Source organism: Corvus hawaiiensis, chromosome 10, assembly GCF_020740725.1.
Source record: "Corvus hawaiiensis isolate bCorHaw1 chromosome 10, bCorHaw1.pri.cur, whole genome shotgun sequence".
Classification (NCBI taxonomy): Eukaryota; Metazoa; Chordata; class Aves; order Passeriformes; family Corvidae; genus Corvus; species Corvus hawaiiensis.
In genome coordinates this window covers 26,639,627-26,655,091 of record NC_063222.1, presented here as the reverse complement: position 1 = coordinate 26,655,091, position 15,465 = coordinate 26,639,627, and the positions used below count along the sequence as shown (strand labels likewise).

General features: G+C 45.1%; 1 protein-coding gene and 1 long non-coding RNA gene across 2 annotated transcripts; one reads left to right on the top strand and one right to left on the bottom strand.

Annotated features, from left to right (window-relative positions):
- Positions 1 to 728: 728 nt before the first annotated feature.
- Positions 729 to 8,494, bottom strand: NMD3 (NMD3 ribosome export adaptor). The gene is made up of 15 exons (XM_048314881.1): positions 8,392 to 8,494; positions 8,154 to 8,288; positions 7,532 to 7,628; positions 6,951 to 7,031; positions 6,590 to 6,718; positions 6,002 to 6,092; positions 5,792 to 5,870; positions 5,397 to 5,493; positions 5,055 to 5,172; positions 4,385 to 4,530; positions 3,717 to 3,829; positions 3,004 to 3,076; positions 2,429 to 2,535; positions 2,060 to 2,130; positions 729 to 1,629 (listed from the first exon to the last, which is right to left on the bottom strand). Exons 1-15 carry the CDS (start codon positions 8,433 to 8,435, stop codon positions 1,496 to 1,498), a joined length of 1,515 nt encoding a protein of 504 aa, XP_048170838.1. The 5' UTR covers positions 8,436 to 8,494; the 3' UTR covers positions 729 to 1,495.
- A 22-nt stretch (positions 8,495 to 8,516) lies between these two features.
- Positions 8,517 to 9,481, top strand: LOC125331032. The gene is made up of 2 exons (XR_007205822.1): positions 8,517 to 8,629; positions 9,252 to 9,481. It is a non-coding gene; the product is annotated as an uncharacterized LOC125331032 (long non-coding RNA).
- The last annotated feature ends 5,984 nt before the right edge of the window (positions 9,482 to 15,465 follow it).

Below are 15,465 nucleotides of genomic sequence, written 5' to 3'. Positions count from 1 at the left end.
TCCTCCTCCTTTTCTGTGTATTTTCCCCCTCAGGTATCCAGTGTATCCAGCTTTTGTGCTGCATGGTCTGACCTACACAGCACATTTTCTTTCACCATTTTCCCCTGAGCAAAACTCAATTCCAAAGTTCTGCACAGCTTTTCCCATGACTTTTCCAACTTAAAATTCATCAGGATCTGGGTGGAAATGCATCATTAAGCAGCTCTGACTTAAAATCCTGAACAATTTCTGTTGTATAAAAGGATCTTTTTTTGGGTCAAGTCAGAGATTTTCAGGAAGAGCTGCAGGGCATGTAGCAGCTGTTATCCATGAGAATTAATGCCTTTTGTTAAATCCCTTATCCAGTGCCAGTGAGAATATTGGCAAATAATAAATTTGCTGGATACTCCCTAAACCTCTTTGAGCTCCCAAAGGGACACTGGGAACTTGAGCAGCTACAAAGAGACCCAGCTTTGGTTCTGGAGAGCTGCTCCAGCCAAACAAATCCCACAAAACCAAGCAACCCTTGGATTCATGGCTTGTTTGCCCAGCAGCACAAGATCTTCCCAGACTAAACTGCTGCTGAAAGATCCATGAAAGCTTTTCCAGGCTGGCAGCAGAGCATGGAAAGGGGGAAAGGAAGAGGGAGCTCTCCACAGACAAAGTGGATGAGACAACACAGCAAATATCCAACATTCCTGGGAGACTCCATGAAGGAAAACAGGGAGGAAAAGGATTGATCAAAACAGCACAGTTTAAACCCAGCCTTTATTACTGCCCCTTCACCTACCACCAACAGGGAGTTTATTATTCTGTCCTCTTTGGGCTTGCAGACTGAAATTTCATTTTAAAGTCAACTAAAAAATGATGGATCAAAATATCTGAACAGGTTTTTCATCGTTTATAGCTGATTTATTAATTAATTGCTGTGCATGGTGCTTTTAATCCACTGATACAGGCATGGGATATAGTACAATATTGATCACACTCCACAGCATTTTCCAATCTTTCTGATCAAGAGCTTTCCAGGGAAGTTTTTTTGTGTATAAGGGAACAGAAATTACAGTGTTGAGCTTCCCCAAAATATGAATGTATGGAATAATCCACCAATATCATAAAAGGCTTCAAACCATTGTGCCAAAAAAATGGGGAAAACCTTCCCCATGTAAGAGATTAAAGCTGTAACAGTAGGTAGGGACTCTACCTAAAATCCAGCAAACTGGAATAAAATCTTTCCCTCTGGACATCCTTCCTTATTTTCTCCAGTGCAGAAATTGCATGGAAAGATCCCTCAGGGATGGGAGGAACTTGTGGAATTCCTATTGCAATGCTTCCACCAGAAACTGAACTTTAATTGCTGATTCTCTGCGCTATCATCCATAAAATATGAATTCCAGGCCATTATTTTGGGGTGCAGTGGGACTTAAGTCACTTTTCCTGGCCTTGTGGTGGTTAATGATGGTTTGGGGAGTTTGTCCTCCCCAAGGGAATATTTATTGCATTGAAGGCACTGTCCTTACTCTGTCAGCATTTCTGCTCCCTCCCCTCCAGTGGCGTCCTGGGAAATGTGGAGATCCTCCAGCATTTCAGCCAGGCTGATCCGTGGAGCTCCATCATCATCTGTGTCACTCTCCACTGGAATATCTGCATCTAAAAACACACAGAAAAACCAGCTGAGCACAGAAAACAAACCCCAAAGCACCTGAGGAACCCCAAGGGAAAAATGGGGAAAAAATTCAAACCAACAACGCCAAAACAACCAACAAACCACAAAACCAACAAGCAAAAAATTCCTCCTAAAAACCCAACAGTCCCCTCATGGAAAAAAGTGAATTCTGTATCAAATCCTTCATCCAGCAGAGATCTGGGTGAAGGAGGAAAGTTCTTTTTCTCTCTCCTGTTAAAGGCAAGGAAACAAAACCCCTCAGGTGAAACACACCTGTGAAATACTTCACAGCTTTTCTCCAGGCATGGGTAGTTTGGAGAATGCAAATACAGAATTTCAGTGAAAATATCTTCCCTCACACATGATTTAAACACGATTTAATTACACCCAACAAAGGAGTTAAAAAGGCCTTACTTCTGTAAATGTTGACATTCTTCCTGATGGTCTCATCCTCTTCCAGATCTTCCAGGAAGTCCTGGTATTGTCTGTGAAAGATGTGGGATGTATTTACTCACTTTTCCTTTGGATTCATGGAAATTTATGGAACAAAGTAAAATCACAGAAACAAAGCCCATCAGACCTGAGAGCACTCCCCCACTTCCAACTCATTCTTGCTGCTGTTTTGTCCACACCTATGAATTCCCAACTCATTTAATTTCCCTGTGCTCATTTCTCTCTAATTTTCTCCTTTTTTCCACTCAGTTGGAGGTTATTTAGAAGCTGCTGCTGCTGGAGCAGCTTTGTCATTGAACAAACCCCTGCAAAGGGCAGCAGATACTGAACCTTTCATCATCTGTGTCCGTGGCTTCCCTGTCCCTTTCCAGCTCCTTCAGCTTCCAGTTCCTGCGGCGCTGCCGCTTGCTGCGGTCGTAGCTCTTCTTGATCAGCACCTGCAGGAAAAAGCAGCCCCTTTTTCCACCTCCCAGAATCCCAAATCAGCACCCAAATCCACACTTGGGCATCTCAAATCAGCTGGACTGGCACTCAGCAGTGTTATATTGAATTTGTAGGGAATTTGTCAGTTAAAATGTTTCCAAACACTTGGAAAATGTTCCTGAAGAGACAAGCACACGCCGGGGTTATAAAACAGTTTTTAACCACGCAGTGATTGGTAATTGGAACAAAACCAACAACAAATGTGTTATTTCACCATGGTAATTGGAAAACAACCCCAACAATAAATGTATTATGTAATCATCACTCAAATATTTAAGAAAATAATCCTTAAAAATCAGATGATCCTCAAATGTCACTGTTGATATCCTCTCTTCCTTCAGACACTGCTCATTATAAAATCATATTCCCTCCTAGCCCTGGGTAATGGAGAGAACTCTGTACAGAGAAAGGGATTTTCTTACCACATCAGGAATATGTTGGGGATTCATCTTGTTGGCAAATTCATCATTTAAGTTGCAGTTGGCCAAGTCAAACCTAAAATAAAAACAGGGGTTTTATTCTGCTTTATGAATAAAATTTCCTCAGTGTATCATGTTTGTATTAAAGGGCAGCACAGAGCAAGGTGCAGCTCCTAAGGAAGATAAATATTTCCAGATGAAGGCAAACAAATAAAAATCCACATGAATGTGCAGCTTTCATAAGTCTGAGCAGCTGTTGTTCCCAAATCCTGTTCTGTTGGCACTTCCCACCCTCTGGAATCCAAATTGCAACATCCACTGAGGTTCTGCTGGGCTCACAGCGTTCACGTTTAAGCCTTTTTAGGCATCACCTAATTTACCTAATCTTACAAAAACTTCACTTTTGTTTTCACTGTGTATGATATTCATTAGCAAACAAATAATTAATTGGTATTTTAAAAATCCTTCCCATCTATTTGTCCCTAAATTGTGATTCCAAGCTGCACTCTGAAGGCAATGCCTTGGCTCTCTTATTTCTCACAATTTTCACATGAAAACTCCTGCTAGAAAAGAGATTTCCTGGATTAGGCCCAGGATGATTCCACCCCTTTTGCTGCTTTCATTTTGAAATCACAACAGTTCAACACTTTCTTGATAACACATGAATTCAGTCATTAAATAATCATTTAACAGAGTTTCAGAAAAGAAGAACAGACCCCAAGACCAGGTCCCCAGGATTCAGGATGTGCCCCAGGTGAGTACAGCAGAAGTATTGGTGATCCGTGTCCAGCTCCGAGGTTTTCCTGACCCAGGCTTCAGCCAGAGTGTGCTTTGGGAATGGAAAAGAAAACATTCCTTAACCAAACCCAGCTTAACCTCAACACCTGCACTGATTTAAACTCCACTTGTCATTACACTTCTGTTGCTGCATCAAATATCCAATGTATTCCTTGCTACTCCTCATTTCTCATCTTTACAGAAGGAAGGAAAGGAAAATGCCAACTCCCAGGAATTTCCAAAGGCTGTTTCTGTGACTAGATGCCTGTTGTAGCTTTTAACTGAGAAGATTCATTAATTCTGATTAAAAAGCAATGCTTCTATACTTCAACAAAACCAATTCAGCAACTAGAGCTGCAAAGTTAACATCAAATATTTCAATAACCAGTAACAAGCAGAGTTTAAACTCTTCAAGAAGAATTTCTGGAAGTGGAATTCACATCCTGCCTGTGCCATTTCCAAACCAAATGGTCCACAGGGTCCCAAGAAAAGCTTTTTCCAGTGGCAAGATCCAGAACAGCCCAGTCTGACTGTGCCAGGCAGATCCAGATCATGAATTCGGCTGAGCAGAAGGCCCAAAATATGAATTAAACAGAGAAATTCTCACCTTGTTTGATCGAGCCCCTGCCCCAGCACCTTTTTTCTTCTCGTGGACCCTGTTGATATCCATGATGATGAATTCCTCCAGCTGCTTGGGGTGGAACAGGCTGTTGAAGGGGTGACGCCAGTAGGTGCTTCCATCAATTTCAGCAACTGGAAAGTGATCAGGGAGAGAATTTCTTAGGAAAAAAACCCCATTAACCAAAATAAAGGCAACTGCCAGACACATTTTGTTCATCACTGTATCACAGTTTTTTAGGACATGACCCATAAGAGCAGCAGATTTGTGACAGCCTTTACTCAAAGGAATTATTCCCTGGGTCCATCCTTTTAGAGGGATTCTGCTGGCCGAGCTCACCAGCGCACACACACCAGCACAGAACTTCTGGAAGTGGATAAAAACTTAATCCAGAAGCCATCTAATTTTAGAGGAATAAACCTGACACATGTAAATGCTTAGCAGAGACAGGAAACATCCAGGGACTCAGCACTGAGCCTGCCTGCTTTGCCCGGGATCCTATGGAAATCAAGCTTGGAGAATTATGTCTTAGTTCACCATTAAACTGTACAGTACATTAAACAACATTAAGGTCGAAAAATCCAAGATTTTGTGGAAACAAACAAACAATAATTGTGCCAGCAGAACGATCAGGTGCTGAGAAAAAGCCCAGACTTACTCTGCAGAGTTCTGGGGTCGATGAGGTGGATGGTGCTGGTCACTCTGATGCACACACAGATCTGGCTCATGTTCCCCAGACTCTGTGCCAGCTTTGGTGACAGACACACAACGTTGTCCTGCAAACCAACACAAAATAATTTGCATTCCTATTTCAAGAATTTTTAACCAAGTCTTTAGTAAAGTTTAGAAAATGTTAAACTTTGTATTTTTATTTTTGTAGCCCCAGTAACTCCTGCATTTCCCTCCCCACCCCCCAAACTCCACAATCTGGCCTCCATCTCCAAATCTCAACTCTTCCCACTTCCCACAACACCCTGAAGATGAAGCACAGGGAAGCTACCTTGCATATGGGAACAATTTCCACAGAGAAAGTGCTTTTGTAATTGTAGACATTACTGTGAATATCGTGGGAGATCAAACGTTGGGATGATTTGGATCTGTAAAACAAGAAAATAAGAGTTCTCAGGAAACAAGAGGGACATCAGTTGAAACAGGAGATCCTTGGAACAAAGTGCGTCTGTTACAAATGCAAATATTAAGGAAATTGTGGTAATAGAGGTAAATTTTACCATGGCTACAAGGAAAACATGGGATTTTTGTAGAAGGGATTTTGTCTGTTTTGACTAAAACACAGGTTCCTTACATTTTCACTTACAAAATTAGTTAAAAATGAAGGATAAAAGACATTTCCCCAAGTCTTCTGAGTACTCAAGGCAATAAACAGGAGTGCTGTACCTGGATGGAACTGTACACTGAAGGAAGTCCACCATCTTCTGGGCATGTTGCTTGGAAGAGTAATAAAAATCCAGGCCATCTGAAAAGAAAGGAAACAAATCCATTTCCAGCACTGTGGGTTTTTATCAAACATAATTCACAAGCTTTTCTCTACACAGCTAAATAAATCCAGGTTATTCTGCCTCCAGACCAACAAAGGCACCCACTCACCATGGATTTCTTTGATCCTTAGTGTGTTTTGATGGAGCCTGTGCTTTAAAATCAGCTGCTCCAAATAGTAAAAAGTCTTCTTGTGCACAGTCTAAAGCCAAACAAACACAAAAGCATCAAGGTTATTTAAGAACCATCAAGTGCAAAGCAGGATCTCTGAAGAATAACCATTTAGATGAAGAGATCATCTGGAGAAGGAGCACCCAAGTAAACAAAAAGATTTCAGAGTGCTCTACTTATACCAACTTATTTAAAGCTTCCATTTCTCATTTTTGTGTAACTGGTTGCTAGAGAGATCTGTTTCCTTTAAAGAAGATTTAAATATTTGTCTCACTGTTTCCAAACTACCTTAAAATAGAGGAGGGTATTTAGTTATCCACACAAGATCCTCCTGCCAGAACCATTTTAAAGAATGTTAATACTGGACAGCAGAAAGTTTTTCTAAACTGAGTAAGAAAAAAATCCCAACACTCTTGAACACAAACATATCCCTGTGGCAAAGTGTGAGTACATTTTTGTCTGAGAAATCCAGAAAAATCACCCAATTCTTTGCCTGCTTGTTCAAATAAAAATTCAGTTTGCCTCTACCTTTTGCCTGACTTGCACCACAGCTTTCCAGAAATCCTTGGCTTCAATCCTGTGACAGTCTTCACACATCTGAGACTGAACAACGTATTCCACCACAAACACCTGCTGCAGAACTGCCCCATTTATCACCTGCAAAACAAAGTGATGAAGGTTTCAGCTAGATTTGGGTCACAAATAACAGCAGGCTCTTCCCAGCTTTACTAGAACAGACAATAATTTTCTTCATTCTGATGAACAGCACTTTCATGACACAACTGAGGCAGGATGAAATCTAATAATAATAAGAATAATTTTAAAATCCTGTTGTTGTTTGCCATGAAAGATTTTTAAAAGCCACAGGGAGAATGTTGGGCTCCAGTACCTCTTTCTGAACAGTCAATTTGAGCTTGAGCCTCTTGGAATGTGGTTCTGTCCAAATGAATCCTGCATCAATCAGCCGGACCTGCCCGTGGGAAAAGACAAGAGCTCAGCAAACCCAGCTCTAACTCCACAAACAGAAACTTATGATTCAGTCCACAAACTTATGGTTCAGTAAACAAGTGAAGAAGGGAATAATCCTAATTAAAAATACATGTATTAATATCCCAAATCCAATTAATAATGCTTAGTTAGAACATGGAGGTTAATTGGTGCAAAATGAAGGTGATCAATCTCAGGTCTTTTCCTCTAATAACATTCTGAACCTAAGCAATGCTTTATTCAACTTCAACATGTGAATTTGATTTAGTCTGTATATAGACCTCTGCAACCCTTTTCCATATCATCATAAATCAGTGAGAACAAATACTGCATAAATAATTCCTAAAACGTGCAAAAAGAAAATTCTAACATTAAAGTACATTAAAAACACATCAGCTTCCCTCAGTTCATTCTGCTCAGCTCCCATCTCTACAGTAACAATTGTGAGCATGCTGTGAAATCCTGACAGGATGAGCTTCTCACCTTGCTCAGGGAAGCTTTGATTTTCTTCAGACACAAAGCCAGGAGCTCTCTCGATTCCAAAGCACACTGGATCCAGGTTCCTGGAGGCTGGAGATACCTGGGATACAGGGAGCATTTTACAGCACGTGGAAGACGCTTCAGCATCTTAAATTACTCGGAAGATGAGCAGCTATTTCCCAAGATTTCAGTTTAATAACAGCAATGCAGCTACAACTTTTAGAATTATAGAAAATCATGGAAAAGTGTCTAAGATGACTGAGTTCATTCCCTCAGCACTGCCAAGGCCACCACTAAACCACATCCCCAAATGCCATATCCCCAGGACTTTTAAATCCCTCCAGGGATGGGGACTTCACCAGTGCCCTGAGCAGCTGTGCCAGGGCTGGACAACCCTTTCCATGAAGAAGTTTTCCCAATATCCAAACTAACCCTTCCCCGGCTTCCCCCTTCTGTCAGGGACTTGTGCAGAGCCACAAGGCTCCCCCCGAGCCTCCTTTTCTCCAGGCTGAGCCCCTTTCCCAGCTCTTCACCAGACTTGTGCGCTTTTGCCCCACTAAACCCTGAGCCTGCTGCATTCCAAGAGCATTTTGCTGCCACCCCAAGCAATTTCGCGGCCCCTCACCTCTCGCACTGCTTGCAGAAGTGCACCGTGCCCTGCTTGGGGATGCCCTCAGTGATGTCCACCTGGGCCCGCAGGCAGCCCACGCACATGTTGGCCGGGTTGGGCGGGATGGGGACGCCGCACTGGCAGCACAAGCTGGGGCACAGGGACAGAGGGAAGCACAGTGAGTCACGGTCACGGTCACAGCCACCCCCAGCCCGCCGCCCTCGGGGACCCCCGTCCCGCCGCCACCGCTCACATGTGTCCCTGCGCCGGGGCCGCCGGGGCCGGCAGGTACTCCATGGCTGCGGAACACGCCGCGCTTTCCGGCCGCCAGAGGAAGGGGAGGAGACGGCGGGGCTGAGCCCGGTCCGGCCCGTGGGAGGGCGGAGCGAGGGGGACGCGGAGAGGCAGGCGCGGAGCGGGAAGGGCTTGTGGGGGGATTGTGAGCGAGCCCCGAAAGCGTCGTGAGGGGCCGTGGAGAGGCGGGGGAAGCGGTGAGGGAGCCCTGAGGGGATCGTGGGGGAACTGTGAGGGAACGTGGAAAGGGCTGTTAGGGGGCCATGGAGAGGCGGGCGGGAGCTGTGAGGGAGCCATGGAGGAACCGTGAGGGGGTCGTGGTGGAGCCGCCATGGAGAAGCGGGCGGGAACCGTGAGGGAGCCATGGGGGAACCGTGAGGGGGTCGTGGTGGAGCCGCCGTGGAGAAGCGGGCGGGAACCGTGAGGGAGCCATGGGGGAACCGTGAGGGGGTCGTGGTGGAGCCGCCATGGAGAAGCGGGCGGGAACCGTGAGGGAGCCATGGGGGAACCGTGAGGGGGTCGTGGTGGAGCCGGCATGGAGAAGCGGGCGGGAACCGTGAGGGAGCCATGGGGGAACCGTGAGGGGGTCGTGGTGGAGCCGCCGTGGAGAAGCGGGCGGGAACCGTGAGGGAGCCATGGGGGAACCGTGAGGGGGTCGTGGTGGAGCCGGCATGGAGAAGCGGGCGGGAACCGTGAGGGAGCCGTGAGGGAGCCCGGAAAGGGCCGTGAGGGAGCTGTGGAGAGGCGGGCGGAAATCGTGAGGGACCTACGCTGTTACAATTCATTAATTAAGAATTAAATGATACTTTGATTTGCAAGGAGGAGCTGGTACAACCCGTTCGGTTTATATTCCATTTGTGATGTATCACAACCGCCCTTTGGAAGAGAGGAACCGCCGTGGCAGGGGTCAGAATTAAATGACCTTTAACGTCGTTTCCAACCCAAACCATTGTGTGATTCGGTGATTCTGTGATAGCAAGGTTTGTTTGTGGATCAGCATTTGCTTCCTGCAGGTTATGCTGGAGAAAAATAAAGCTGAATTGCATCAACACGCTGTGTGGCCCTTTTTAATGTGGTAACATCCCGATGGAAAGGAAAAGTTCTTTCACTCAGGGACTGAAAATCACAGCCTGTCAAGCTGTCTGCCGTGTTTTTAATTCTTTGGCACATTTTTCTTTGGTGGGCTGCTTGTGTTCACACACTGTTCCTCACTTCTGCTCCTTTGAAATTAAGTTTCTTTGCAGACCTCTCTGGAGACTCACTGTGGACCACATTATTAAAAACAATGAAAGGAAAAAGCAAAATTTAAAAAATTGAGTTTCCCTGCACTGTAGTTTTGTTTCAGAACCTCTGCTACACAGTGGATGTTATATATTTTTTACTTCAAGCCCTGATGAATCACTCTATCTTTGATTTCTTTGATTTAGGAAATAAAACACTTCCAGGCTGGCATTTGGAGAGTCTAGCATTGGGAGAGGGGTAGGACAAAGCCTGTCCTTTATGGAAGCCACATCTTTGAAGTCACTGGGAGGAGAATTCCTGATAATGCTTGAAAAGTTTCCATTGCAGATTTATTTTCAACCGCAGGTGTTTCCACCTAATTTTGGTGCAAATATATCAAACCCCACCTCAGCTCAAGGCACAGCCTCAGTTAATATCAGAACTGGGTTCTTTGTAGTCACCAAGGTACTCTGTATTTCCTCTGCAGGCTCTGGTTGTCCTCTGGCTTCGTGGAAAATTTGTGTGTTTTAAATTGTGCAAAGATATAAAGAAATTTATATCTTTGCACAAAATAAACAAGGTAAAAAGCAAAGCAGCCTGAATCTCACCCCTAGTGAGACAATATCAGTTTGCACTGATTTCTTACGTGTTTTTCAGTGAATATTACATGGATTTTATATAGGAGTTTTCTGCCTCTACTGCCATATTCTTTCACAGCATTTAAAGGATCTGAGTGATAGGAAAGGACAGCAAGCACACCATTTAAATATAGGTTAAATTAAAAAAAGTTAACACTATTTAAAACCAGGTTTCAATATTGATTTGCTCTCAGGCTTGTTTGCAGGTGGCTGGGCCTTCAAGAAAGTACCTGTCGGTGTTTTTGGGAAAGCTCAAGTGCCAAGGCTAGAAATACCAGGAGAGTGTTTACCAGTGGTGACAGCTCCCAGTAGTTTCATTTCCAGTAGGAATGTCCATTAGAACAATAAAATGGGAAAGATTCCTGTGATTAATTTAACAGACACCTGAGGTCACTATTCCCTCACATAAACTGGATCCAGGAAAGGAGGTGCTGCAGCTGCTCGAGGAGCTCCTGGGACTTTTCCTCCAGTTGGAGCTGCTGTGACCTTCCCAAAGAGGGTTTGTTCTGGGCTGCTGTTTTCATTACCTGTGCTCATTTCAGTATAAAACTCCCAGGAATTTAAGAACAGGACCAAACACAGTGTTCTACACTTTTTTTTTACTATTCCCTCTCAAATAAATTTGGGATTCAGAGCAGTGTGCACAGCAGCTCCAAGGCACAAACAGTAAAAATACCCTTGTTTAACTGTAGGATTTTAGCAACAGCATCTGGATGGAAGCAGGGGAAGGGCTGTGCAATAACAATAAAACACCTTTATGATCTTTACTGGTGCCCAGTTTATAGGAGGATCCTGGTGACACCCAGTCTGTATTTTTAGCCGCTGAGGTCCTCAGCATTCACACATTCCTGACAATTTTGCTCCTCTTCCTATTGCACCAAGTCATGGTTTGGAGGAACGGAGCAGTTTCCATTCAGACAACAGAAGAGTCACCGGGATTCAGAGAGGGGAATTAAAAGCAGGGCTTTTAAAGGGAGCTGTTGTAGGCTCCAAGGTGGAGGCAGCAGCTCCCAGTGCCACCAGAGACATTCTTGGGCAGAACAGATTGTGCCTGGCCTGTGTGTGGGGTGGCAACTGCCAGATTCATTTCAGTTTTATTCCAGTATTCTAGCTCCCAGTTTGGTTGTAACCAGACATTCCCAAGTGGTCTATTCCTTTGAGAAAGCAGGGCTCTCCTTGCTTTTCATGCATGGCAGCTGGGAAGTTGCAAACTGATAATTTCAGCAAGGCAGCACACACAGAGCCGTGCCTCGGCTGCTGCTTCAGCTTGTCCTCTGTGTCTGAATGGGAGGAACACATGCCCTGATTCCACTGGGACATGGTACTTCCAGGGGCTGCTCGCCATGAGTTCACCTGCACTAAATTTACTGGGATAATGTTCCAATTATTTTCCAGTTCTTGCCTATTTCTTCAGTTCTAGTGAGGAATCCAATTAGCAATCCAATTTGTAGTGTGAGCCACGAGCATTATCACTGCTGAGCTTCAGAGGCAGGAACAAGGGAAGCTGGAACAACTCCTTTAAAATAGCTTTGTGATGGGGATCGGGATATTGTGACATTCCACTTTCAGCTGATGGAGATGAAACTGTGTTGCATCAGCAGCTTTAATGAGCGTTGTCACAGCACAAATACCTGTGGGTTGGCTTCCTTTTCATGTGTGTGTGAAACTTGCACGTAAAACATGTTGGATGCAGTGCAGGGATACCTCTGGAAGTGCTGCCCTGTGTCAGCAGAGGGGGATAATTCCCAGCCCTGCTGAAGCAGCTGGGAATAGCTGGATGCTCAGTGTGCCAGGGGCAGAGCTGCTGGGTTTGTGCACTCAGGGGAACAGTGGATGCACGCGGCAGTTTGGCACTGAAGGGCATCCTCTGCTTCCTAAATCCCTGGAACCTTTTAAAAACCACTGCTGTCACGGGCTTACAAACCGCGGAATTGTTCTTAGTAGCCTTTATAAACCAAAATAACCCAAACCATATTGAGCTGCTCAAACAAGGAGACATCCCAGATTAACGACATTAGATTTAGATTAGATGTGAGGGAGAAATTGTTCCCTGTGAGGCCCTGGCACAGGGTGCCCAGAGAAGTTGTGGCTGCCCCTGGATCCCTGGAAGTGTCCAAGGCCAGGCTGGGTGGGGCTTGGAGCAGCCTGGGATAGTGGGAGGTGTCCCTGCCCATGGCAGGGGTAGGATGGGATGGGACTTAATTTCCCTTCCAACCCAAACCATTCTGGGATTCTATGAAATTGGACCTTGTGGGTATTGCAAGGGAAAATCCTCCTGTGATAACTCAAACATCACAGCCTAATCTTCCTTGATAACCACGGACAGCCATGGCAAAGGTTTCACTTTAAGGAAAAGCATGGACAGGAGCCAGGAGGTGTTGTTTTAGTCCTGGTGTGTTTGTTACCAGGCTGCACTAGGCCTGAACCTCAGACTAAGAAATAATTGTTTTAAAAAGGTAAATATTTGCTCATCAGAACACGAGAAGGATCTGAGGATAATTGTACAGGAGCTGTTTGCTTTCCTCTTGCCTTTGGTAATCTTCGTGTCCCAGATAAAACATCTCGTCCCATTAAAGGAATCCTGGTGAGAGGGTGGGGTGAGCTGGGAGCTGCTGGGAGAGGGTCCACACCAGCGTTGAGTGTGGACATCAGGAGAGGTTCAGGTGGATATTGGGAAGAATTCCTTCACTGAAGGAGTGGTTGAGCTTTGGAATGGACTGCCCAGGGTAGTGGTGGGGTCACATCCCTGGAGTGTTCAAACAACACTGGATGTGGCACTTCGGGATATGGTTTAGTGGGTTGAACGTTGGACTTGATGATCTTGGAGATCTTTTCCAACCTCAGTGATTCTGTAATTCTGAGATCAGGAAAATGAGTGTATTTTTCACAGAATTTACATTTTCACTTTGAGTTCTCTGATGAGAGAGTGTGAGAAGAGCAAAATGCAGGTAAAAATATTGCACATCATGCCTGTTCAAAAGCTGTACATAGAAATTATGGGTAGAGTTGACATTTCCTAGACTTCACTTTCCTGACTTCCCTTGCCTCACTCTGGCTGGCTGGAGACAAAACCAGGGAAAATGCCAAAAATGCAGTTCAGCGAATGAAGATTGCTTAAACAGTCAGGGAAGGAAAACATGGAAAAAGGAGGAGTGGGAGGAGGATGAGGAGGACAGGGATACTCTGTCCACCCAGGGAGTCACCAGACCACTGGGACATTGCAGCATTAAGCATCTTCCCAGTGGTAACCTAGGATGTGCTGAAATAAATGGAATTTACTAAATGAAATGACAATTAACTCCTTCTTCTTAATTATTCACTGTTTTATTTTGCTTGCTCCAGTCCTCTCTGATGGCACTTGCATTTTACAATTATTCAGCGAGATAAGTTCCCAGGAGGAGATGTCACAATTGTCGTGGGATGGATCTCTCTTCCCACTGTTCCCACCTTGTTGGCACAGGCACACGGAGTGCTGACACATCCCTGGGAAAAGGTGCCTGTGCAGGTCTTGCTCAGCCAGAGCATTGCAAAACCAGGACTCACTGTATGGCCAAGGGAGTGGAAGCTTCCCAAGCTGATCCCAGTGCTGCAGCTCATTATTTATTTAGGAGTATCTGTGTTTGTAGGAAAGATGATCCCAGTGTTGCTCCTTTGGCAATGGAAGATTTCTTGGGGAAAAGAGGCCATGGAGCCAGGGCTGCTGCAAGGGGCTGTTTCAGTGCCCGAGTCCTGTATGGATGGATGGAGGGGATTGGAGAGGAATGGTTTGGGTTGGAACGGACCTTGAAAATCACCCAGTGCCGCCCCCTGCCATGGGGACACCTTCCATTATCCCAGAGTGCTCCAAGCCTCATCCAACCTGGCCTTGGACACTTGCAGGGATGGATCAACCACCGTTTCTCTGGGCAACCTGTGCCAGGGCCTCCCACCCTCCCAGGGAAGGATTTCTTCTAATATCCAATCCCAAATTAAAAAATGATACTGCACTGGGTGTGGGGCTCTGAGGTATTTTGGTGCCACTAAACTGCATCAGTGATAAGGAAGAGCTTTTGGATACCAAAATTAGCCAAAATTTGGATTCCAGTTAGCTCAGATTATTGGATAGCATAGGGAGGCACCTGTAGCCAGCTGTGGAAGGTTTGGGCACAGGCAGCAAACTGGATTTTTTTGATGCATCTCCACAGCAAGCCTGAGGCAGCACAGACAGCTGGGTGGAGGTACCCACACCTCAGTACCAGTCTGATTCCACTTGAGTTCACCTTCAACTCTCACGTGGGGAGAAATATTGGAAAGGGAAACCAAAAGTGTGTGGAGAAAACTTCTTGGGATGTATTATTTACCTGGAGTGAAATACCAGATGTGTCCCAAACTTTCCCTGAGCAAGGCATCATCGTGTCCAGAGCTGGATGTGTTGAGTTAGTTTGCAGCATCTTTTTTTGAGCTGTTCCTTCATAAATCACTCAATCTCTGTGCGTTTGGCAGATAATTAGTGCCTCAGTGAGGCTTCGCTCTTGTGCAACTGGTGGCTGTGGAAAACGCAAGGAACTGCTGGAAGCCCTTTCCTCTGCCAGCCTGATGGGCGAGGCTGCTGCTCCCCATCTTTAATTACAGTGCTGCAATCCCATCCCAACCCTTTCCATGTCGGGCTGCTTTATCCTGAGCCTGGCCTCACTTGTTCCGTGTCACATTCTCCATGATGAACATTTTACCTGCGCTTTCTCCTCCTGTTCATTTTTTTAGTACCTGCAGCTCCTAAAAATTCACAGAGTGTAACTCATCCGTGAGTATGACCTTGAAATAAAGAGGTATTTCTGATCCACTCCATGATTACAAAGCAAAGATAGGAGCTGCCAGGAAAAGTAACGGGACCAGCACCCTGGCTGACAATGGATCTGTTCCTGACCCTGCCACAATTTACCTTCATTTCCTCCCTCTTTGCTCAGTCATTGTAAGAAAAGCAAAATCTGGCTTTTTTTTGTATGGATTTGTCAAATTTACCCTATTTTCCATCGTGTGGATATTTCCCCTCTCCTCTTTGTCCTGGTTCCTGACTTTTTCCTCTTACCTGAGCACATTCCAGCACTGAGATCCTTATTTTGATGCAAAGGGTTTGTGTGCATGGTTTTAATTCCACTTTTAAACCCAGACTAATGCGTGCTGGCAATTGAGGGGGG

Coding starts and splice junctions, on each gene's coding strand:
- NMD3 (XM_048314881.1), bottom strand. CDS start 8,435: ATGGAGTACCTGCCGGCCCCGGCGGCCCCGGCGCAGGGACACAT. Junction 5,871..6,001: donor AAGGATCAAAGAAATCCATG/GTGAGTGGGTGC, acceptor CTTTCTTTTCAG/ATGGCCTGGATTTTTATTAC. Junction 5,173..5,396: donor AAATTGTTCCCATATGCAAG/GTAGCTTCCCTG, acceptor GTTGGTTTGCAG/GACAACGTTGTGTGTCTGTC.